At 42.2% G+C, this 26008-nt stretch overlaps 1 protein-coding gene across 1 annotated transcript in view; it reads left to right on the top strand.

Moving 5' to 3' along the window:
- LOC107296150 (cytochrome P450 2F2-like) overlaps window positions 1-26008 on the top strand; it is a 30141-nt gene that overhangs the window by 1765 nt on the left and 2368 nt on the right. The window contains exons 2-11 of the mRNA XM_015825495.1: window positions 8148-8310; window positions 9299-9445; window positions 10015-10175; window positions 10952-11128; window positions 12496-12631; window positions 15496-15683; window positions 18154-18295; window positions 21312-21488; window positions 24425-24783; window positions 25570-25980. Coding sequence (XP_015680981.1) covers window positions 8148-8310; window positions 9299-9445; window positions 10015-10175; window positions 10952-11128; window positions 12496-12631; window positions 15496-15683; window positions 18154-18295; window positions 21312-21488; window positions 24425-24783; window positions 25570-25980 — 2061 coding nt within the window. The remainder of the gene's footprint in view (window positions 1-8147; window positions 8311-9298; window positions 9446-10014; window positions 10176-10951; window positions 11129-12495; window positions 12632-15495; window positions 15684-18153; window positions 18296-21311; window positions 21489-24424; window positions 24784-25569; window positions 25981-26008) is intronic.

Below are 26008 nucleotides of genomic sequence, written 5' to 3'. Positions count from 1 at the left end.
AGACTGCTGTGAAACACCGGGTGTACCTTCCACAAGAGCCGGGGTAGCCGTAACCGCACGGCTACCGGGTTGATGACCTGTCTGATCTGGAAGGGCCCTAGGTACTTAGGCCCTAGTTTTCTACAAGACACCCTCAGGCGTAGATATTTGGTCGAGAGATGTACCAGGTTGCCCACCTGAAAAGGCTTGTGGGACCTTCTTTTCTTATCGGCCTGTGCCTTTGTGACTTCCTCAGACTTCACTAGGGCCTTTTTAACGTTCCCACACACACCCCCAACATGCGCTATCCATTCCCGGGGTTGTCAGGGTGAGTGGTTCCCTTGGGTGTACTCGGGGATGGGGATGAAATCTACACCATGTACCACCTGGAAGGGAGCAAACCCATTGCTGCTGTGCACAGCATTGTTGTATGCTACTTCCGCAAATGGCAGCAGGTCAACCCAGTCCGTTTGCTGGTAGGACACATAGCTCTGCAGGTAGCATTCCACCATAGCGTTCGCTCGTTCTGCTGCCCTGTTGGTGCTGGGGTGGTTCGCCGAGCTGAGACCTTGGGACAACTCGATGAACTGGATGAATTCACACTAGAAGTAGGCCGTGAACTGCACCCCCTGGTCCAAAATAATCCACCGGGGCACTCCGTGTAGGCGATACACGTGCGTGATGAAGAGTCTGGCCAACTGCCGGGCAGACGGCAACCCCTTACACAGGACGAAGTGGGCCTGCTTAGAGAACAGGTATATAACAGTCCAGATGACGGTGTAGCCACAGCTCTCTGGCAACTCGACGATGAAGTCCATAGCAATGTCCTCCCATGGTCGAGTTGGGTTCACCACTGTTTGCAGCAATCCCAAGGGCTTCCCTGTATGGGGCTTTGTGGTGGCACAGACATGACAACCCCGGACGTAGAGGTCCACGTCTGCCTTCATCTGGGGCCACCAGAACTGGCACCTTGCCAGATGCAGGGTCTTCAAAATCTGAAATGGCCCACCTACTTCATATCATGGCACCATTGGAGCATCCCCTCAGGGCCTGTGGGACATAGAGCTTGTCGACTTTCCAGGCCAGCCCCTCCCACCTTGTCAACATGTCTGGATGGTCCGTAGCCAGGGGTCGTCTTGGACCGCCTTCTGTAGCTCTTGGATCAGATCGCTCGGCCCATGACAAGGTACCACCTGGGCTGCGGCTTGCCGGTAGGGGGGCATGATTGCTTGTACAACCTCCTCCCGTTTACTTTTGTACTAGGGCATTCTCAGCAAGGCGTCTGCTATCCCATAACCATGGGATCCTCGGCTGCGTCATCCTCGCTGTCATATGCCACCAGCTAGTATCTGGTGGCCACTGTTGCCTCCTCCTACACCGGAGGTGTCTGCCAGGAGACGACCCCCTCCGGCTGCTGCGCCCTCGCAACTTCTCTGGGGTCTTCTTGGGTGTGGGACCAGGTTTCCCAGGGGTCGATGGAGGCCCACGTGGAGCAGGGACCGGACACTCCACTGCCCGATGCCCTGGCAGGTTGCACCGGAAACAGCGGAACGGCATCTGGGGAGTAGGGCCAGAGGAACCCAGGCCCGAAGCCTGTACCCTCCGTCCTTTGTCCCGTGGTCTCTCTACTACCCTCCACAGCGCAACTGGGTCTTCCCCTTTTTTCCGAAACTCCTGCAGTCCCGTATGCAGGTCTACCACTACCCAGAAGCAATCCTGGAGCTGGTTCAGGACACCCCAGAAAACACATGCCTGGTGCAGATCCTGATCCAGGCCTGCCTGGAACTGATGAACCAGGAGATGTTCTGGCCAGGATCGCAGTCTACCAGCCACCCGCGGGAAGTCACAAACGTACTTGATCACATGCCAGCCTCGTTGCCTCAGCGCCAGTACCTCAGCCTCAGCCCGCTGGACCCGAGAGACGTCCTCAAACTGGGACCATAGAGCCTCCAGGAACAGACCGGCGTCGGCCAGCTCTCTGGCATAGTCGCTGTAGAGGTCCGCCGCCCATACCGCTGCTTCATCCTGCAGCCCCGCCGTGACCGCTACCAACATCGTCCATTGAGACAGATAGAGATGGGCGTACCGGTCTAGATGGCTGATAATGTGACTGAGGAACATCGCGAGATGATCCGGGTTCCTGTCGAACATCATGGGTATTGGCAGCGGGCCCCAAACCATCCCAGAACCCCATGTCCCCAAAGGTTGGCCCGTCCCCCATAGGGCATCAGCCATAGGGGGAAATCCCTGGTAGCTGGACCCTACCCCCTGCTGGTCCGGGGTCCCAGGTGGCCTGGCCATCTGCCTGGGTCTATCGACGACCTGCCCCTGGGTCCATCGATGACCTGCCTGCCCACACATGCCATGACTGTGCTGTTGGTGCACTCACACCAGAGCCACCCACCTGGGGAGTACCAGGGCCAGGAACCGCCCTGAGTCTCAGGCTGGCCAGATGGAAACAGGCTGGATCCAACTGACTCGGCTGTGCCTCCGTCCGGTGCCATGATGCCATCTCTCGAGCTGCCTCCCATCTTGACCACGAGGGAGGATCCTGGTACCCAGCCTCCCCAAACCGGTCCTTCAGGATGTCCATTGTTTGTCATCTGGGCACCGTGGAGTAGCTTCATTCTTCATCGTCTTCCTCCATAAGACGCCTCTCCCTCCACTCCATCAGAGGCCCCATGCCACCCAGAGTATGAGCCTGACCGGCATCAGGGTTGGTAAGTGCAGAGCTGTGCCACCATTCCCCCGAAGGCCCTGGGACCCCAGCATCTTGGACCCCACTCACCGGAACTGCAGGCCTTGCTTCCCGCACCTTAGGCCTCACCACTTGCTGAGCATCCCCTGCCTCCGTGTCAGGTGTTGGCCCTGTTGCTCCAGCTGGTTCCCCTCCTTTAGCCACTGTTGTGGCCTCTTGCTTCCCCTCAGCCATTCCCTAGATAGCACCAGGGAAATGGGAAGGGTAACAAAAAAGATGAGCGCTGACTTACTGTCATGCGTCCTTCCAGTCTGTGAAACAAGACCAGTAGTCAGGAACGGGTTGACATGCGGTTTAATCCATACAGGAATAAAGTCAGCGCTGGGAGTGATCTGCTCCCAGCGCTATACATAGTCTTCCCCACCCCCTGGCTCCGCCCCCAGTCCACAGGCCAGCATCCGCCGTTCGGCCTTGAAAGGCAGCAATCTAGGTCCAAGCCTCCCTCCTACTGCCATCCAGTCCTGCAGGGATGCCCTGGCGCACGGCAGCACTGACAGACTATTCCACACGCTGCCAGCATCCTGGATTTAAGCCGTGGACCGCAGGGATTCTACGGGGCACCCCGCCCTCTGGTGGCGTTGCCAAACCATCTTCTGTACCATTGGTGTCCTCGGGCTAGAACCCTGGCAACGGTTCACTCGGCTGCAGAGCTGGTCTGCCGACTGGCAGGCCCTGCTCGTTGGAGACTCTGGAGCTGATGCTGGATCCTCCCATGCTGACCGGCAGGCCCTGCTTATTGGTGATGCTGGAGCCGATGCTAGAGCCTCCTGTGCCAACCGCTGGGTCTGTCTTGCTAGCGGGGCTGGGGCCACACCACACCGCGCGGCATCCCTGGCAACGCTCAAACCACCAGCATCTGGCTGCGCGGCGGCCTCCGTTTGGAGCTTGCTTCCCTGCCTCCCATGTATGTCGAGCCCGCGGGGGCTCGACAGAGCCAATAGAATTTCAGAGAAAACTTGAGGTTTCCTTGAGGTGGTCAGTTCTGCTGAGGCCGTATTCATAGCTGCATAACAATCCCTATGTGGCCTCTTCCTGTGCACCAATCCTTCCTGTGCACCGTGGTTTACTATGAACCTTGAGAAATGAAATACCAGAACAGTCTCCTAGAACATTGTTAAAGAAGATTTGAAGTAAACTTGTCCAGACAATAGGTTTACTGGTTGATTGATTATATGTCATCAAGTCATTTTCAACTCCTAGAGACCATATAGTCTTCTCTTTCCCAGTATTAGAACCTTTTCCAGAGAGCTATCTCTTTGCATAATGTGGTTGAGATAGGACATTTTGAGCCTGGCTATTTGTGTTTTGAATGAGAAGTCTAAGTTTATTGGTTTGGTGATCCAACGGTCTGTTTTTTCCTGTCCACAATATTCTCAGACATTTTCTCCAACATCAAAGTTATCAATATTCTTCCTAGCCTCCTTCTTCAAAGTCAAACCTTCACTTCTGCACAGTGTCACAGAGAATATGCTTACATGTGTCTGATCTTTATAGGTATAAGCACAGCATGGCATTTGAATATTTTTTCGAAGGCCTTTGTATCTGATCTATCAAGTGTGACTAGAATATAAGTTTCTCAGAAGAACAATGAGATATTCTGGGATTTCTATTTTTCTGAACACTTTTCACAGCTTGATGGGATCAACACTATTAAAGGTCTTGTTAGCTAACCAAATCTTAGCTAAGAATTCATTGAAATGGCAGAAACTGATAAACTAGTCTTCTTCATTTCAGTTTCCATCTATGTTTTCCTCTTTCATATTTCCAACTTTGGCATTCCTTCTTTCCAATCAGCAGCACAACTTGCTTTTATATCCTGTCAGTTTCCAATTGAACTTGATCATAAAACCTATAAACCTCTTTTTCTGTGTCAGTAGTTAGAGCATCAATTTGAATGATTATCATATTGAAGAGTTGTCCGCAAAATCTAATTGATATTTAGGGATTAGTTGTATGATATATTCTTGCTATAAACTTTGTAATAAGAAAAGCAAGATCCTCTCTTCTTTTCATTTCCTGTGTAATAAACAGTGTGATTTTTCTGACTGAAAATTTCTGTTCCAGTCCATCTTGATTCACTGATGCCTAAAATGTCAATTACTAATAATTTCATCTTTTATTGTATTGAGCCTTCCCAAGTTCATGCTTATTACATTCCATGTTCCTATATAGTTCTGACTCTGTAGCTTTAGATTTTTTTCCTGCGTGGCAACATCAACAACTAGATTCCTGAATCTAGCCATGTCATAAACACCATTAGTACCCTGAAATATTCTCAGCTCTTCCTCAATAACATGAGGGGCCCATCATCTGGCCTATATGGTCAATCATTTTATATTTTTTATTGATATAGTTTTCTTGATAAAAATGCAGGAGTAATTTACCATTGTATTATCCTACACGGTATGAATTGTCCTTCTCACATATGCCTCTAGCATCTTCCTATCTTAGGTGCCTTTTGCTTTTTCTGGGCATCTGGGATGACCTTCAGACCTTGAGTGACCTTGCTGAAAATATGTGGTTTGGCATACACTCCCAATATTCTTTGCTAATCCCTCCAAGGAATACTCTCTGCCACAATGAGGATAGTAGGACTTTGGAGGGAGGGGCTGGATGTGAGTAAAAGCCCATATTAGGCAATACCTTGTGATCATAAGGACATTGAAACATCAATATATCGCCATCCTTGCTATGTCTACTAACAGCTTTTTAGCAGTCTTATTCAGGGTGACAGGGTTGCTATAGGAAGGGAGGGCTATTATGAAGGGAAATCAGGCTACCTAGTGGATAAAATGCCTCAGATCTGCTCTATCTTGTTCTCTTAGTGGGCAGGATCAGCTGATAAACCAGGTGCTTGGCCTAATAGCATGACCTGGTATATGTTTTGCTGGCGAAGTCTTCTTTGCCATTAGTTTGGCATCTGGGCCCATTCTGTGCTCTCATGGTTGGGTCTTTAGTGTGATGTAGGCATCCTGATGGAGGAGGTGGTGACTTCTGCTTTGAAAGAGGCAGTAGTGCACCATTGGACCCAATAGTCTCAATTACTATATGTTCCCTTTCTGGAGAAGGTTGTTGAGATGATTGGTAATCTGCAAGTGATGTGAAGCATAGAGGAAACCAATTAGCTAGACCATGGGTGTCAAACTCGCCGTGTCACGTGATGTGTCACGACACATTGTGACTTTTTTCGCATTGCCACATCTGGGGTGGGCGTGGCCTCTGCATGATGCAACCGGCCCATGGGCCGGCAGTTTGACACCCCTGATCAAGACTCATTCCAGTCGGGTTCCAGGCTGGAATTTAGTTCTAAGACAGGTTTTGTCTGCCCTTTGATATAGTGCAGACAAGAAACCAAAACTATGAACACTAACACTACCTTTATTATTAGTGTATTATTATACACTAATTGAATGTTGCAAGTCAGAAAGCACTTTTCACTTTCTTTAGTTTTACTTTCCAGAGAATTAGGCAGATTCATTCTGAGGTGCTTCCCATTCTCCCATTCCTTTTGTGGGCGGTCATATATATTTTTTGTCTGAATATTGTTTAGGCTGTGGCTCCTCTTCCTGTTTCCCACAATTATTCTCACAAATCATTACAAATTTGGTGAGATTTGTAGATGACCTATGGTGGAGTCAGGGTGGAGCTGATGCATTCATTCTTGTGCTTCTTGATCTTTTAATGGCATTTGATATTGTCAACCAGTTTCCTTCTGATCCAGTTACATGATGTGGGAATTGGGGCACCATTTTACTGCAGTTCTCTATCTTTCTCCAGGAGTGGTTCTTGTGTTGGTTGAGAGGAGAACAGATCATTCCCTGGTCCCCTACTTTGTGGAGTGCCCCATGTCTGCCTCATGATTCTATTCTCTGGCCTCTGTTTTTCAGTATCTACATGAAACCATTCAATGAAGTCATTCTCATTCTCTATTGATGAGGTTCAATATCATCAGTATGTTAATGATACATAAATATATATTTCAATCCCAGGCTGGCCAAGTGAGCCTATCAAGATCCTGTCCCAGTGTCTGGAGGCTGTTTGGGTTTGGAATAATTTGCACTCAGTCTAACCAAGACCAAGAAGCTGTGAGCATTTTGGCTACTGAAAACTAGGGATGATCCATTTCTGACCTTGAACGGGGCTGTTCTTCCCCACTGAAACATGTTGTGTAATCCTTGGATCTTCCTTGGCTCACAGCTCCTATTTAATGAGCAGATGGCAACTGAGAAGCCCTCTGCACAGCTTCTTCTGGTGTGCCTAGATTATTAGGCCCTTTAGGCAGTCAAGCACTTCATGACTTGATTACTGCAATGTATCTACATGAGGCTACTATTAAAGATCACTCGGAGGGTTCAACTTGTCCAGCATGTAGTAGCATGGGTAATGATAAGCATGCCTTCACATGCCTATGTAACACTCTACTTCAAAGGTTGTACTGGTTTCCAGTTTGCTTCTGAATATGATTCAAGATGCTGGTTATTACCAATAAAGGCCTACATGTTTTAGAACTTGGTTTCCTGAGGGACCACCTCTCTTCCATAGTGCCTGCCCAGCTGGTATGATCCTGTAGGGTTGGCGCATTGTGGGTTCCTTTAATTAAACAATGCCATCTCTCAGTGCCCTGAAATATGCTTCTACCTGCCATCTGAATGGCCCTCACTCTTTTGGCATTTTAAAGGCCCTTAAAGGCCTGTTTCTCTGCCTAGGCAGAAAAACTGTATTTGCTTTATTTGATAAGGACGTTCCCTTTGGTTTGTATAGTTCCATCCGTTTTCATGCTGGTTCTTTTGATTATTTTTCCCTATCTTTGTCACTTTAATTTTTTTAATTGCTGTATTTTCTTTTGTGTTTCATTATTTTTACTTGTGAATTGCACAGAGTTATTGGGAGTTTGGTAGTTAAATTTAATAAACAAACCAGGATTAAGCAATGCATGTTGTAGCATGATGTTTGAATGTCACAGTTGTGACACAAATTTAATGGAGAACCCAGAATGAAGCTCTAATGTGAAAGCAAACTCACTGTAACATAAATCTGTTTCTTTTAATCATAATGAATTTATTCTGCACTATTTTTGAACCATACATTTTGGACCAGCTACCATAATTCTTGGTCACCAAGGCTTTTAACTATAGTAAATTAACATTCAAGTTGAAAAATATCAGGTTGGGAAAACTTGATCCAAAGGATATCTCTAACACTAATAGCCATGAAAATTAAAATAGCACTTTGAAATCATTTATGTTAGATTAGGAAGAGGTCTATTTATTTAGCTCTTACATTGGTGATAACTTTTTAAAGTTAAGTGATAAATATTAAGATGTATTCAGAGCTATTAACTGAGTCAGATGTCCAAAACTGAGACCTCAAATTCTACTGATTCACACCTTTGATGTTTTTTTATCCTAAGCTTATTAAGAAGTATGGTCCAGTTTTTACTATCTGGCTAGGACCAAAGCCATTGGTTGTAGTTTGTGGATATGATGCAGTGAAAGATGCCCTGGTAATTCATAGTGAAGAATTTGGAGGACGATCTCCTATACCTATCTTTGATCAAATAACCGGGGGCTATGGTGAGTGCAGATTATTTTCACTTCAATTTGAGATTTAGTTTTCAATTCTAGAGGAAAGATAAAAACATTAACTTTTCTAGGAAAGTGACTTTTCTAGAATAAATTCAGTAATGAAAAATAAAATACTAAACCTCTTGGAGGTACTTGAAAAGTTGTTCAATCAAAACTCTGGTTAGAGGACAAAGTATCAAACTATGAAAGAGCAGTACAACTGAAGTCACTTATCCCACATTCAGCTGTTTGGCATGAGGATCCAAATAATATGGTAGCCAGTTGGGTGGTCTGAGGGAAATTATACCCTATGTTTAATATTCCCTCACAAACAACAGATTTCAGAGCTGCAATGTCCTCAATTCTGTTTTAGCCAAATTTAAAAGTGAACTAGTTAAAATAGGACCAAGTTCAAAATTTAAATAGTGAATTTTTTTCAGTCAAACCAGCAGTAGCTTCTAACAATATATTTTAAAATGACTTAGAATATCTAATATTAGTCACATTTGTCTTTAGAAGAAATTTCATAGGCATGATTTGATGAGAGATTCAGGGGCAATCTAATCTGATTCAAAATGCTTCAAAATTACATTAGGGAAGAGTGTTCATCAATTATGAGGAAATTGCAAAATACCTGAACTTGAAAGATATTCAAAAATAATAGGAATGATGGATAGAGGACATTAACTCTAAACAGGAATATTGAGAAAAAGGAAAGCTGTCCTTTTCAGATGTTTATTATAGATATCAAAATATTTTGTAACATTGTTCAAGTTATAATCTGAATAAGGAGAGTGCAAACATGAGAAAATTGAATTTCTTTTCCATTTGCCAAACTATCAATGACTCCTAGAAAAAGAAATGCATGTTTACTTTTACATTTGAGAAGGGTAGATATTTTGTGGGTGAGGGAGTATTGGGCAGGTTGCTTTTTTGTTGTTCTTTTTAAAAATGCTGCAATATCTGTTCTTTATTACTGCAATTTCTATCCTTTCAGGGCTTATTGGTGAAGACGAAAGATGGAAGGTTCTACGTCGCTTTACTCTCAGTACACTAAAGAACTTTGGAATGGGAAAGAAGTCGATGGCTGAACGGATGTCAGAAGAGGGTCTCTATTTGGTGGAGAAGATATCAAGCTTTGAAGGTGATCCTACGTTGCAAAATATTTTTATTTATTGATAGAATTATATCCCACCTTTGTGTGTACAACACAAGATAGCAAACATAATGCTCTTGGCTCCATTTGCTTCACAACAACAAAACTTGTATTTATATTGTATTTATTTATTCATCTTTAAGTTCAGAAACAAATACTTGTTTTTTCTTGAATTAATATTCTGCCTTTCTGGTTATATTTCTGAAAGTAGCTGATTACAATTAAAAAGTGGATTGAAACCTACCTGGCTGGCACATGGTGTGTCTTGAATCCTGACTTCTGAAGTCTGTTCACTAGATTGAGAAGTTCCTGAAAATGGCCCACCTGAACTTCCATTGTCTTCAGAGAGGCACAGATTATAACCATGATCTAATTTACTAGAATCAAGCTGTACACTGGAAATTTCCAGGCAGGTGTCACTGGAACCATAAAGATTCCACGTGTGTAAAGTCTAAACAGAATGTAGTGTAAAGAAAATTCACAAAGTCACTAGAGAAAAAGATTTTGGGGATGCAAAACATGGTCACACAATCTCTTCTTTCTTTTTGCTGTTGCAGAAAAGCCTTTCGATGTAGTCCCAACCATCTCAGCTGCTGTTTCTAATGTGATGTGTGCTGTTGTCTTTGGGAAACGATTTTCTTATGATGATAAAATCTTGAATGAAATACTGGAAATTTTGAAGAAGTTCATAAGTTTCTTTTTGAGTCCTCCTGGAATGGTATGCCAACTTTATGTTGTTCTATAAGCAGGGTTTTCTCTTTGTTTAAGACTAAGAGGGTTCAGTTAGTTCCCTTCAACTTACAAATCTTGGAAACTTTTTAAAGTGACCTTCTAAAAGGTGTGTTTGTGAGAATCACCCTCCATCTCTTGTTCAAGTGACTGTTCCTGTTGCTCCTAATTAGTTCATATGTTGCAACTTAGCAGTGATTCTTTCTACAGTTATTGAAGATGCATAAAGCTTTAGCCCTTCTTCTTCTCAGCTAATTACTCTAAGCCAGGGGTGTCAAACTGCCAGCTCGTGGGCCGAATGCATCACGCCAAAACCGCATCCACCCCACTGCCGGCAATGGGGAAAAAGTTGTGATACGTCGCGACACGTCATGTGACGTTGCGAGTTTGACACCCCTGCTCTAAGCTCTAACTATTGCCATTTCACAGAGGCCTTCATAAATAATTGCTTTTTAAGTCTTCCTTAACTCATCAGCTTTCATTCCATTATTTCTCAAATAGTAATTGAGAAGTTATAACTAAAGAAAAAAAAATATAACTAAATAAACTTGGTTCCATGGGCTTATATTTTATATTCATTTGATTAGCAGGCATTGCACAGTTCATGAAAATGTCTATATTGGTCTTGCATTTTATTTATTTTAAAAAAAAATTAAACTAAGAGGACTCTTTGCAGGGAAGCCAGTTTTTCTGTGCAGCTGCACAGTAGGCAAAGCAAAAGAGATGAGCTGAGAAAGGCTAACTTTTACAATCACAATGTTACAGATGTACAGCACTATGCCAAATGTCATGAAATTCCTTCCTGGACCTCACAAGAGAACCGTCTTCGATTGTAACAAGATTTGTGACTACATTAGGACTAGAGTGGACTCTCACAAGAAGACCCTGGATCCAGACAATCCCAGAGACTTTATTGATTGCTTCCTTCTTAAATTAGAAAAGGTATATTGCGAAGGATATTTTGCATACAAGTACAAAAGGGACAGAGTTTCAGTTATGCACTTGTGCTCCATTTTCTAATGATGAGAGAAGGCATATAGCCCATGTCTATATCATGTCATGAGTTAGCAAAGCCAGCTTGGTAGTAGGTAAAGTTGTGGAGCAGAGGAATGTTATCTTTTTGGGGGCTGTGAGTCCTGTAGAGAATGGGCTTTTGAGGTGCTTCCTAAAATGATTGGGGCCAGGACAAGAACTAAATATGAATTAATTGCCTTAGAACAAATTAAATAATTACTTAGTCATTCATTCATTCATTCCCCTAGAACTATAATTCAGTGGCAAACTTTTGAAAACATTTCAGGGGCTGAATAATGACAGAATGGCTAGTTTGGGATACTGATTTTTTTAATTTTCTGTCAAATTTAGGGTAGAACTGGGAGCCGCTGAGAGCACTGCAGTCTCCTATTTCAATCCTGTAATCCACCAAACCACTTCAAAATGAAATAACAGCCACAAAATCAATAGTATGATTCTCGAACTTTTGCACTGAGTTCTTTTTTAAAATGTGGAAATAGGAAAAGTGTTTCTATCAGAGGACTCCTGCTCATTTTTTTTTACTCTTTATACAAGAGGAGAGGGTTGAAAAATGTCCCTGTCCTTGTTGGACAATCCCTGGAAAGCCTCCTGTGTTCCTTCTGCTGGCAAAGGAGGTTGTAATCCCAACACAGGGCAATTACTAATCTGTTACTTAACTTTAGGCTTCTTGGTACCATCTGAAAGAGCACAACAGGGTACCAGACTGCTAGATTGTGGCTAGCAAAACATTCATTGCAAGTTTAATCTGGATGCTTTGAGTCACGAGATAGCAAATGCCCTTTGAACATTAAAGGAAGTGAAGCCTTCTGGCTATTGCTTGGCCAGAATAAAAAGGATTATGGAAGGTGATGTTAGAGAATAGAAAAGAGTTTGTGACATGGAGATGGAGAGGAGATTCCATGAAAAGGAGATACATGGAAACTTCTGCATTACAATAGCTGCATAACTGGAAGGATTCTGGGGAAGAGTTGATGATAGTTGATGAAAAGTTGATGAGAGAAAAAGAAGTTACTCATTTCACTTGCATCTCAGCTGTTTCTATTTCTTTTAAACATTGATCTATCTGACCCAAACATCTATTAAGTTGCATTGGATATTCAAATTAGTGTAGAAAACATGGAGGATTCTATCTTGAATTATTCCCTGCCTCCCCTCTAAGTTGGTCTAGAAGAAAAGTAAAGTGAAAAGAAGTAGAGTAGATGGACAATTTGATGACATGATGAGCTACACATTATAAACTTCTGCTTTTATTTTATTTCTACCTTACCTTACAGGAACAAAATTCTAAGATTATCTGTATGGAAGACTTGGTCATGACTGTGTTCCAGCTGTTAATTGCTGGGACAGATAGCACAGCCAATACTATTGCATATGGTATTATCCTTCTGGCCAGATTCCCAGAGGTCCAAGGTATGTGGAATGATTTTTTTATATATATTTTCCCTTTTAAATATGGATTGGCAGATATTCTGCAAAGAAAAACTATGAGTTGGAATGTTCTTGCATTTTTTCCCATGTTTCCAAATATTTATTAGATTTTTATGCTGTCCTCATTATTTTAAAAGTAACTCAAGGTGGAAAACATACCAAATACTCCTTCCTTCTCCTATTTTCCCTTAACAACAACCCTGTGAGGTCGGTTGAGTTTAGAAAGAGAGACTTAGGTGGCTTTCATGCCCAAAGTGGGAATGGCTTCTGGCCTGGTGCCTTAACTGCTAGATCACACTTTCCATGTTAGTCTACTAATGAGACTTCAAATAGTAGCAACCTAATATCAATGTTATATAACTCTAAATATGTTTCCTTGGTGACTTGCATGTACCTGTGTTAATGAACATATCGTAAAAATCAGCCCCTTCATGGCTTCCACATCAAATATTGTAAATAATATTGTGAATAAAATCAGGACCAGAAATATGCATCAATATTCCCCCCCCCAATTAGTTTGTACTGAAATTCAATAATTTTAACAATGTTTTAAAATGCATATTTCAAATACTGATATTCTCATTTAACAACCACTCATTCAAAAGCCATTAAAGTTATGACCGAGATAAACAAATGGTACTTACAACCAGTCCTCAAAGCAAACCATCCAAGCAACCTCTTGGTCACATGACCATGATCTGGACACTTGGCAACTGGCTCACTCTTATTATGGTTGTAGGGTCCCACGGTCACTTGATTTACAACCTTCTCTGCCAACTTCCCAGAAGCAATATCAGAGGGCAAACTGGCAGGGAAGGTTGCAAATCACTGTGATAAGTCACCTGTGCTCTGCCCCAGCTTGTAGCAGCCATTCTGGGCCCTGCTATGCTTGTGCCATGCCAGCCACCAACACAATTCCCCTGCCCAGCCCTGCCATGCCTTGCTGGCCAGTTGCACATCCTCCCCCACTCCACAGTAGCCAAGCATTCCTGCCACACTTTTGCTGCACCCCCCTGGTCTCTAGGGATTCATCCATTCAGCATCCTTATTGTAGTATAAGATACCCACTTATCATTTAATAAGAATGTACCTTCACAATGGAACCTCTGTCCTGTTGCTAAGGAAGGCTTAAGCTGGTTCAAGAAGTTCCAACAGGAAAATGATGAAAACCAAATGTCTTCCCTTTGAGACAATTCATGGTGCTCTGAGGAAGCTTAAGGTGACACAACTGAAAGGTCTACTCTATTCAGCTAGCATTGTCTTGGCATTTCACTTGTGGAACCACCTTCATTTGCCCTGTTCTGGGGCCAGCATCTGTTTTACAGTGTTATTTTGGCTGGGGTGTCATATGGCTTCCCCCCCTTTTAGACATTTCTATTGACCCATCAGCTGATTACAAAGTCTTGGAATTGATTAGCCTATTCCTTTTTGATTAGCCTATTTGCTTTTTGTGTGTAAAAAAAAAAAAGGTGCCGGAACTCACACATGTCATACAACCCGCCTTGCCTACCTTACAAGGTACCATCCAAAAAAGGTGCCGGAACTCCGTTCTGGGCGTTCTATGACAAAAAAAGCCCTGCCTATTCCTATCTTAATAAATATAATTGGAAAATCTCTTGTTCTTTAATGTATAGGGTGAGGAAATTCATTAGTAATCCTGGAATGCTAGAAGCCCTAATTCTTTAGTTCTTCTCATGGAATGCTACTTTTTTTTTTAAAAAAAAAAATGCATTCTATCCTGGAATGTAAGCTGATGTAAATATAACTGTAAGCTGCAAATTCCAACAACTCAGCCAATGGTTTCATCCAACTGTATAAATATGGTAGTCCACTACCTGACAGCCAAAAGAGGGAAAAACTCTAATTCTCACTATCTACTAGGGGTTGAGAGGTCAATAATCATTTTGGAGAAATGTGGAAGCCCTGAAATTGACTAGCCTATCCACTTAATTGAAAATGTGACTGAAAGGTGATGGTCTTGCATTTGTCTAGCCTAGGCAGAAAAGAATTCCTTTTCCAATGATCATCACTGCTCTTGGGAAAATTGTGATTCCTCAGTTTCTCTGCTTATGTAACTTAGTTTGAAAAGTGTGGTGTATCATTGAAAGTGCCCTGGTACAGATCAAACTTCAAAATATACCCATGTTTTTCTTCTCCTACCCTTTTCTATGATCAGAGCAGTATATATGCTGTCATTTGGAGAAATCCATGTGGAACTAATAGAAAACAAGTTTCTTCCATTCACCAAAGTACCATTCTTGAACTCTGACTCCAAGAACATTTATGCAGCAGATGCATCTGGATTACATAAATCTGGATGACCACTATCTTACAGTTAAAGAGATGAAGAATTTGCTGCCTGTGCTCCTTTGGCATATAGCCATCCTGACCACATGATCACAGAAAATGTCTTTGGACAATGTTGGTTTCCTCAGTCAAGAAACAGAGATGAGCTCCGCATCCTAGAGTCGGACATGACTGGACAGGGAAACCTTCACCTTTACCTAGTGTTGGATAAGCTAAATGTCCTCTAGGGGAGGTGGGGAAGAGGGTTGGGTGGGAAAATGAACTTTCAAAGCACCCACCAACTTAGCCCACATTCTGCATGGAAATTGGTGGTGGATTTCCCCAAGTTCTACATTCAGCCAGAGAAAATTGCTAGCCATTATTCTTAAGTATCAAGTTGAGAAGTAAATGGACAGTGGCACAGGATAACCTGTTTAACTATTCTTTAAGAGCAAATTGTGCATCTTTGATAATCTGCTATATAAAGATGAACACGGTTTAGGTCTAGAATAATTTAAAAAATAATGTTGTTTGCTTTAACAAAGTACGATTTATTGCAGCAAAAATCCAGGAGGAAATCGATGAGGTTGTGGGACAAAACCGTCAGCCCTCCATGGAGGATAAGATAAAGCTGCCCTACACCAATGCATTTGCTCATGAGATACTACGTTTTCAGCCTGGGAGTAGTGAGAACTTCCCACGTACAACAACCCAAAATATGATTTTCAAGGGACACTTCATCCCTCAGGTGTGAAAAAAATCTCAAAGTCTGGGATCCTCTTTGTACATAGATATGTACCTATAATTGCAGCATATATGCTATAATTGCTGCATATATTTTCTGAATACCATTTGAATTTTAGGCCACTGGATTTTACAGGATGCTCTATTTGCAAAGGCAAATATTATTCATAGTTCTAGACATTTTCCATTCTGCAGAGTTTCATTGATTTCCCTTAAGGTTCTTAGCTACAAAAATTAATTATTTTCTGCTTGTACAAGAAACTAAAGAATTTTAGAAAGGTGATTAATATTTTTTATTGTTAAACCTTTGTTCATAATATAATTATGGAAATCTTCTCCCAGAATGGAAAAAGGAAGCAAAACTATCAGTAAAAATAATGGATTAATGAATTTAGCTTGCCTCTATTGGATTCTAAAATTCTGCCTTCCTGATAGAAGAAAAGTAATGTTTTGTAGGAGTACTGAATCTGATTTTCATTTTGATATCTGCAGGTATTTCAGCATAAATGCCTATTTTTAATAATTTGTTTCCCAAATAAATGAGAATTTTAGGCAGGTTTTGCAGTTTTTAAAACAGGTAATTAATTTTGAGAGAGAAAAATATACAAAGAATGGAAATGACTATGGAAAAATCTATTCCTAGTCGCTTTCCCTCCCTCTACAGTTTTGCAGAAACCACATGTAAAATATCATCTACAAAATATAGTTAAAATTTTATACACAATGAAAATATGTTTTGTATATAGTATGATGTTGTAAAATAATATAATGGAAGATTTATGTCAGATTACAGAAGCTATAGATATTATAAGCAGAACATAATATGAATATAAATAATATTAGAGAGCTAATGTGTAGTGGTTAAAACACCAAACTAGAATCTGAGAGGCCATGGGTTCTAGTGCCACCTCGGGCAAGAAGCCAGCTGGGTGACTTTGGGCCAGTCATTTTTTCTCAGCTCTAAGAAGGAGGCAATGGTGAGCCACTTCTGAAAATCCTTGCCAAGAAAGCTGCAGGGACTTGTCTTCAAAGTCTCAGAGAATTAGACGCGATTGAATGGAAGAAAAAAATAATAAAGCAATGCTTTAGAATCTCCTCTGTTAAAAGAAGAGCCTTTCTGAAGCACTGGCTCCTATGTTTTTGGTTTCTAATTAAAACTCTTTTGGGTATCCATATATTTTTTTTTAAAGTTTCAAACTTCTCAATGTTATCATTTTTACCGTCATTGTATAAAATGCCATATAATTAAATATAGTTGCATTCTATCTCTACCGGGATATAGCAACAGTGCACTTCAACACGTGCAAATTGGCTCTCTCAACCTCAATTGTCAGTCAGAAGATATGACAAAAGTTCTTAAATTTCACAATATACAGGCAACTTCAACCACGATTTCAACTGAGAAACTTTAGATGTGTTAGAGATCAAAACAGGATTCAGAAGGCAACAGAATTCCTAGAAGTTTGGAACTTGAAAAATGAACGATCATCAGATAATACAGTAATAAATCTAATTGATAAATCATTCAAAAGGAACAATAAAGGGGAAAGCATGAGGCAACAGCCCTGAATACATCTTCCCCGTTACATATGCTTTAACCACTCAAATAAGCAGGAACAGTCCAAGGAAAAACAATATCCCCAAATCCACAGAATGCTGTAAACAAGAAACCAATTAATTTCCCCACTTCAGAGTGCTAATGACATTATTAATCTGATAATGAAATGTCTGCAAGAAAAACCAAGCTGAAAGGAAGGTCTGCCAGAGAATGGTGAAGGCCGAGTATAACATTATCAGTGAGCAATTGTAATAGGCTAAATAGGCACCCATTGTGTCTGTCCTAGCCTTTTGTAATGACTTGGGATGGTTTAATCCCTCACCTCATTCTCGATAAAGAGCACCATAGAGAAATGTGTCAAAGTCGCTAAATAAAAATGGTGCTGATATGCCAAGGCAGCACAGTATTAACACAAGTAGGGGCCATTTCTAAAATAATTCAGAATAAGGTCTTTTTTCTGATGAAGAAAACAAATGAAATCTTAAATAGATAACTTTAAATTTCTCAAGAATTTTTAATAACACCACTTCAATTTATGACTAGATTTGTTTTTGTAACTTAGATAACAACAGTGAAGCTTCAGAATTTAGCAATTACCTTGAATTCCACTTGTAATCTGAATGTTATAAAATTTAATAATACAAATTTGGATAATTATATATTATGTTTGTGAAACATAGAAGACAATTCAATCTTGTTATGTTCTTAATACAACTAATATAATTTTCTGTAAGGTCTTTAAACGTGCGAATATGCATTGGTCAATACCAGGCATGGAAAAACCTTGTAAGTTGCATCAATGATTTTTTTTTAAAATCTTCCAAGAGTTCACATTTATGAAAGAATTAAGAACAGTCTGTTTCTTTGTGGGAAAAAGCCCCACCTTTGCTCTTTGTATCTTTTTGTCTCTTAAAAGGGTACAACTGTTCTTCCATTGTGGGCTTCAGTGCATTTTGATCCTCTCTGCTGGGAAAATCCTAACACGTTTGACCCAAGTCATTTCTTGGATAAGAATGGTGAATTCCAAAAGAAGGATGCCTACTTGCCTTTCTCTGCAGGTAACAGAGGGGCTATGGCTGATTTAGTGATCTGGGGTCTTCAAGGTTGGCCAGTTACCTGTAAGGTTGCTGAATTTATATTTCACCCATGCTGATGAGTGATGGTCTTCCTGCCTGCCCTTCCCACTATCTGTATTAATTTCAGATGAGGCTGCCCAGAACATATATAGGTAAATGGTGAAATCACTGAGAGAATCTGATTGAATCATGAAGGAGAATGTTTAGTCTTTTAGAACCAGAAGATATACAGTGGCTGCTAATCAACTCCTCCACTGAAGGAGGGCTTTTTTTTTTTTTTGAAAAGCCACAAGTAGTCATCGAGCAGGGATCTTCAAACTTGGCCCTTTTATGACTTGTGGACTTCAACTCCCAGAATTCCTCAGCCAGGAATGTTCCAAGAACATTCAAGTACCTGTTATAATCTTTCTCCGAAATAGCAGATATCTCTTTATTTCATGATTACAAACTATGTTTTGAAACTGGAATAAAATCTGTTACTGCTACAGTTTCCTCTCCATTTACTTGCATTGAGTTGGCATTGTCTGTAGATATAATCTAGTTTTTTTCTTAAAAAAAATATTAAGCAGGAGAGTAGGTTTTGCGCTCTCTAGGTTAATCTTTAATAAGAGTCTTCTTAAGTCTTTCTCATTTGCGGTCATCAAAGTGGTTTCAATGGCTCTCCCTCAAAACCATTACATGAAGTAGCATGGCCTTCTCACTTCTCAAAATAAAATGTTGCTTGGCATTATTTTGCTTTATAAGGCCTCCTTTTTATAGCTTCTCTAGCAGCTATGTTTTGGGCCCAATGCTCTTCAACATCTTCATCAATGATTTGGATGACGGGATAGTTGGGGAATTCATCAAATTTGCAGATGACACCAAGCTGGCAGGAATAGCCAACACTCCAGAAGACAGGCTTAAGATACAGAAGGATCTGGACAGACTAGAACACTGGGCACTATCTAATAAAAAGAAGTTCAACGGTGAAAAAAGTAAGGTTCTACCTTTAGACAAGAAAAACCAAATGCACAGGTATAGTAGGAGGTACCTTGCTCAATAGTAGTAACTGTGAGAGGGATCTCGGAGTCCTATGGACAGTCACTTAAATATGATCCAGCAGTGTGCTGCAGCTGCCAAAAAAGCCAACACAGTGCTAGGCTGCATTAATAGAGGGATAGAATCAAGATCATGTGAAGTGTTAATACCACTTTACAATGCCTTGGTAAGGCCACACTTGGAATACTGCATCCAGTTTTGGTCACCACAATGTAAAAAAGATATTGAGACTCTAGAAAGAGTACAGAGAATAGCAGCAAAGATGATTAGGGAACTGGAGGCTAAAACATACAAGGAATAGTTGCTGGAATTGGGTATGTCTAGTTTAATGAAGAGAAGGATGAGGGGGGACATGATAGCAGTGTTCCAATATCTCAGGGGTTGCCACAAAGAAGAGGGAGTCAAGCTATTCTCCAAAGCATCTGAAGGCAGGACAAGAAGCAACGGATGGAAACTAACCAAAGAGAGAAGCAACCTAGAACTAAGGAGAAACTTCCTGACAGTTAGAACAATTGATCTGTGGAACAGCCTGCCTCCAGAAGCTGTGAATGCTCCAACACTGGAAGTCTTTAAGAAAAGTTGTTCTTGAAGAACACATTCTCATTTTCCAGTGACACTGCTCTCCAAAATCTTGGCAAGTGCTGTGGGAGGATGTGCCATTCACCTATTTACAAAAGTTAAAAGTTTCTGCTTTAAATGCAACTTTGCAGAGCAAATGACAGGCAGAAAAATGGGAAACTTCATCAAACCAGATCATGTGGCCTTTTTGCTTCAAGAAAAAGAATCATGTCATCTCCATGACACAGTTTTCTTTGCCAGTGTGAATGTAAGTCAGATAGGTCTACAGGGCAGTTATCTGGGTAATATTGTTAGGTCTTGCCTGTTAAACAAGTTTGTCTATGTTTCTTTTTAATTATTATCATGGTTGATTGCACACAATCAGCCAGATATTTAGAGTGAACTTGACATTCTTGTCCATTTATCGATTTTTCCCCAAGGACCTTGGACAGGCAGATGTTCTTGTCTGATGGTGTTAAAGGCATCATTGCAGGATGTAAGCTGTTCCAAGTAAAGCTGCCTTTTACAATTGTCTGATTGTGATTTTGTCAGTGCCGATGGTGTTCAAGTGGTGCTCTAGTTATTTTGGGATTGCACCCAAAATACCTATTAGCATTGTTACAGTCTTTGCTTTCTTTTGCTACAAGACTTTTTAATTCTGTGTGCAGTTTTTATATTTATAATTTTATCCAGGTCTTTCTCTTCTCTTCTGCTGTCTCCAGGCACTGTTACATCCATTATCAAGACTTTTTTTGTCTTTATCAATAACTGTTACCCCTTGGGTGTTATGTTGCAGGTGCTTACCTGTCTGAATTCAAAATCCCAAAGCAATTTACCGTAGTGCTTTCGTTTTCTATGACTTTGTCTGTTTTATACCATTCTCATACCAGTTCTTGCTTGCAGATAAATGATATTTTTTGCTGACCTTCCAATGCACCATTGCTGCTACTTTGTCATGCCACTGTTTGTAGTCAGTCTATGTGATCTTCTTGCAGCAGATAACTAGGTGGTCCACTGTTTCTTCAGCTTCTTTACTGAGGCGGCATTTACTGTCTGTTGTGTTCTTGTGCAGTCAGAATTAGTCTCTTTCTTCAATTTTTCTGCTGTTAGTCATTGCCAGGTCTTGTTGTTACTTGCTTTGCCAGCTATTCTCTCTCTTTTTAATGTACTGGCCATGTCATACTTTGCCTTGTCATGTCACTTTTATATTCTTCATTTGGTCTTTCTTGTAGATCTGCTAATCTAAGATGAAGCCTTACTTTCTGAGTAGCATAAGGACAGTGGATAATTAACTTGTTTCTTTGTTTGCATCCCCCCTTTATTATTTTTAGAAATAACTCAAGATAGCAAACATATCCAACACTCCTATCTCCTATTTATCTTCTTTTTTTTCTTTTTACAGGGAAGAGAGCATGTCCAGGAGAGTCATTGGCTAATATGGAAATCTTCATATCGTTTACTAATCTACTTCAGAAGTTCACTTTTGAATTGACTGTGGACCCTAAAGAGGGAGACTTAGATAACTTGTTTATGGACTGTAGGGATGATGGGAAGCATCGGTACATTCGGGCCATCAAACGTAAAATATAAATTAGAAATTGTCTCAGAATATATTTTTTCCTCCATCCCAGCCCTAAATGTCTAATGCTGTATTCAAAGTTTCAGAAATTAATGAGTGTTGAAAAGTAAAAGCATTCAAAATATATTTCAGTAAATGACTGTTCTACTACAAATATCACCATCATCACCATTACTATTACTTCTGCTGATGTTTGAATTTTGATTTCATCCAGAGAATCTGATTCACAAAAGCACAAACTTTTTCAGGCTAAAGACTGCTTTTAACCTTTCAGTGGTATGACAGGACCTTAACCCCAATTTTAGACTGAGTGGAACCATGCCAAAAATTAAGATGTATTGAATTTGAATGTAATTAAAATAAATTAAAAATAATTAACATTTAAGAATTATTTTAAAAAATGTCATTAAAAATGCAGTTTGGCAGTCTTTTATGAAATCGTTTCAGTGACTCTGGCAACCAAAATCTAATCAATGCTTCCTTGTCTCTGTCGAAATGCACAGACATCATAGTACAGAATCATAGTGTGGGAGATGAAAATATAGCCCCATCCTCATATAACAAGATGAGACTAGAGCAAACCTGAAGTAGGCCCCCACAGAAGTGATTTGAAGCTCTAACTTGAACTTTATGCTGTTTCATAATACGAACGTACTATTTGTAATCTGCTGAGCTTTGTGCAATAAGAAATTGCAAAGTAGATAGTGCTATGTATATTTGGAACATGAGTATTGTAACCGTGGGAGAAATAGGGAACTGAAAGTAGCTGATGGATGTGGGTTCCAATGTACATGGGTATATGTGGAAAGTAGATCAACAGGAAGCCAGTAAAAAGTCAGCAAAGGTCAGCAGAAGTCAGCAAAAGTCAGCGGACCATCTGACTACAGTCTTAGAACGAGAAAGGGTATAAAAGGTTGGGGCTGGACCTGATTGATTTGCCATTGGCCTATAGCTGTCCTATTGGATTCTGCTATGTCATATGGTCCTCATTGCAATGGGTTATTAATGGAAGTGATGTTGTGTTATTATGCTTGCTATGTTCCAAATTATTAGAGAAATAAATCTTAAAGTAAGAATTATTATGTTGTGTTGCTGTCTCTTGTCGTTTTCATTGGGTTTTTCCACGACAATAGTTTCATAATTTGAATCATATGTAATATAATTTTTATTGATTTCAATGTAATGTAAGAGTAGCTTCTTACTATTATCTAAAACAAATAATTTTTTTTGACCTCAATGCTCATTGTGCTTGTTTATTTAGCCAAATGTATGAACAGTATGAACAAAATGAAACTTATAAGTACTGTATATCCTCAACCTTAGACATATAAGAAATTTCTAAAACTATACCTACAATTTTTCAAATGACTTCACAGGATTTTGTAGCCTGGTGGCTAAAGGAAAAAAATCTCAAAAGGNAAATCAACAAAGCAACTACAGATCGCTTCTTCTTCAAAGAGGGGCCCCTTCCAGGCTATAAAACGGCCTTAATTGCCCTCCTTGACAACCCGGTTGCTAAGCTCAGAAGGCAATTAGGTAATAATTCTTGTCATAAAACACAGCTCTGGCAAAGAGACCAAACTCCCCCCTCCCTTTGGAATTTCAGCTACGCCATTAGCAAGAGCAGAACCAGCCCCAATAGCAGGACAGCAGCGCCCCCTAGTGGCCTATCTGCACATGACACCGTGGAAAAAAAAAAATTTTTTTTTTTTGTCTGCTTCTATTTTCACATCACAACAATTTGATAATTTAATTCAAGCAAGTCTACACCACTACTAGACCTTTATTCCAGTTTTGAGTGTCACAGAAGAAGGCCACATAGCCATCAATCCTTGCCTATTATTACAAGCTGAATACCCCAGTGTGTTCCAGCCTGCAACTTAACGACCAGGTGGGAGTTCATGCCTCTCAGTGGCCCTGCAGGTACGTGGTAATAGGAAGAATTTGGCTGACCTCTCTTCAGACGTCCCCCAGCGGTTAAAGGAGGAGCTGCACGCGAGCCTTTAATCCCGCCCAGAGAAAGCCCTCTAGTGGACAAAGGGTGTTCCTCGAAAGAAGATCACCCGGTAGTGATACGCAGATAGTGACCCCTAGCGGTCAAAAGGTGAAGTTCATCCAATTTGCTTCTAAATAGCTAGGAACCACAGGAGAACACTCCCAGCCACCTCCACCCACATACAGTAGCGACCCCTAGTGGTCAAACACAGAATTTATTCAAATTTGCTTCAAAATAGCTGAGAACAACACTGAACCCATCCCAAACATGGCAGAGTGGCTCATTGATCTAGATGAAGGGGTTCAACCAACCAGCCTAGTTGAGACACCCCAACCAGACGGCCAAGGAGAAGCGCTGCAAGCTGCCACCCTTGACCTCTACACAGAAGCTGAAGCTCAAGCCTCAGTAAGACCAAAGATGTCTCAAAGTCGCTATGCTCTGAGACAACAAAGAAAGCCAACTGAAGCCATGCATGCAAACCTGTTGGAGAAATGGTACACCGTGTACAAGCGCCATGAAAGAGGCTGGGAGAAATGGCACAAACTCTACCTAGAGCAAAAGGAGGATCTCTCCCCCGAACATGCTCACGCACTGGAAGAAGATAAGGAGGACGCCTACACACAATGGATGGACTCCGAACGGCAACTCAAGGACATTCAGCAGCAATTAAAGGACTCAGACGTCGACCGCGACATGCAAAGTCTTCGGTTACGGAACAAGGAACGCAAGAAGCTTCTAGAGAGCCCACAACGCCCTCCAGAACGCGAACCTCGCCCGAGAGACGGACCGGTTGACAGGGCAGAGTCTGAAGTTTCCCGCCATTCACACGCACCATCCCTACGGTCGCACGTGGCTCCATCCCATGCGTCCGGAAGGGCCTCATCCTTTCGCAACATCTCCAAGGCACATTCCAGCGTGTCACAACAGTCTCATGTCACAGGCACCTCCCGCCATTCAAAGGCTTCTTCCCGCCAGAGCCAAGCATCTCGAGCCTCAAGGGCGGAGAGCATTGCCGCTCGTCTTGCAGAAGCGCGAATCAACACTGCAATGGCTGGAGTCGCTGTCCAAGCAGCAGTAGAAGACCAGCAGCATAAGGAAGACCTGGCCAAAGCTCAAGCCAACTATGAGATTTCACAGCGACAACAGAAGGCAAAAGAGGCTGCCCAAATAGAAGCAATTCTGCAGAGAGAGCTAGATAACACTACATCTATGAACAGGCTGGAAGGGCTATCAAGAGAAAGCCCCCATAGCCGCGTGCAGGCCTACGTGGATAACCAATGCACATTCCAACATGAACAGGTGAGACCACAGCCAGCCACAAGCCCCCCAAGACCAAGTAGACGAACAGAAGAATCTCAGCTGCCAGATGTGCCAGTCACTCATGGAGTTGATGTCGCCACAACTAGGCCACAAGATCTTCCCACTGTTGCTGGCCCATCGAACCACACCCTTGATGGCAATCGGATGGGACCACCAGCAACGGCTACGACTGCACAGCGGGGAGCGCAAGGAGGCATTCCTATCCTTGCTGCCCCATTAAACCCACCGACCCATACCTTCGATACCAACCGGATGGGTCCACCAGCCACAGCAATAGCCACACAGCCAGGAGCGCAAGGAGGCATTCCTATCCTTGCTGCCCCATTGAACCCACTGACCCATACCTTCGATACCAACCGGATGGGTCCACCAGCCACAGCAATAGCCACACAGCCAGGAGCGCAAGGAGGCATTCCTATCCTTGCTGCCCCATTGAACCCACCGACCCATACCTTCGACACCAACCGGATGGGTCCACCAGCCACAGCAATAGCCGCACAGCCAGGAGCGCAAGGAGGCATTCCTATCCTTGCTGCCCCATTGAACCCTCTGAACCATACCTTTGATGGCAACCGGATGGGTCCACCAGCCACTGCTATGGCCACACAGCAGCAAGTGCAACAGCTCCGAGATGAGCTAGCCCAAAAAGAGGCAATATTAAGATGACTGGAAGCGGCCCTCTGGGGCACTACCCCCAACCCGGCTCCACCAGAAAAACGAGAGACCCTCCAACAAGTAAGTACGCAGGGATTTGGATTCCCTCAGCTCAACGCCGGAGCAGAGGAGTTCAGACCAAACCAACAAGGTTCCTCGCCAGTCACATGGCAAACCACCCTCAGCCGACAATACGCCCAAGGAGGTTACCAGCCAGCCATGGCCCACGCCACCGCTCCAATAAGCGTTGCACCACCTCCACCAGGCTACAACCCACACATGGCTGCAATGCATTTCCCAATGTGCTGTAGCAGAAGGGTGGACTTGGCAGCCAAAGGAGTACAAAAATTCACTGACAAACCTGGAAAAGACTACTTAATGTGGAAGCACGTTTTCAAGCGCGCCATCGAGTTGGAGGGGGTCGGGCCTGAGGAAGAACTTATCCAGCTGACAGCCTGGCTAGGCCCAAAATCCATACTCACAGCGAAAAACATTTACTCAGCCCATCTGGGCGACCCTGAGGTCGGCCTTGTAGAAACTTGGCAGTCAC

This window comes from Protobothrops mucrosquamatus, unplaced genomic scaffold, assembly GCF_001527695.2.
Source record: "Protobothrops mucrosquamatus isolate PMUCROS unplaced genomic scaffold, P.Mucros_1.0 scaffold2666, whole genome shotgun sequence".
NCBI lineage: Eukaryota > Metazoa > Chordata > Lepidosauria > Squamata > Viperidae > Protobothrops > Protobothrops mucrosquamatus.
Note: the sequence above shows the minus strand (reverse complement) of the source record. Positions and strands in the feature narration are given on the sequence as shown.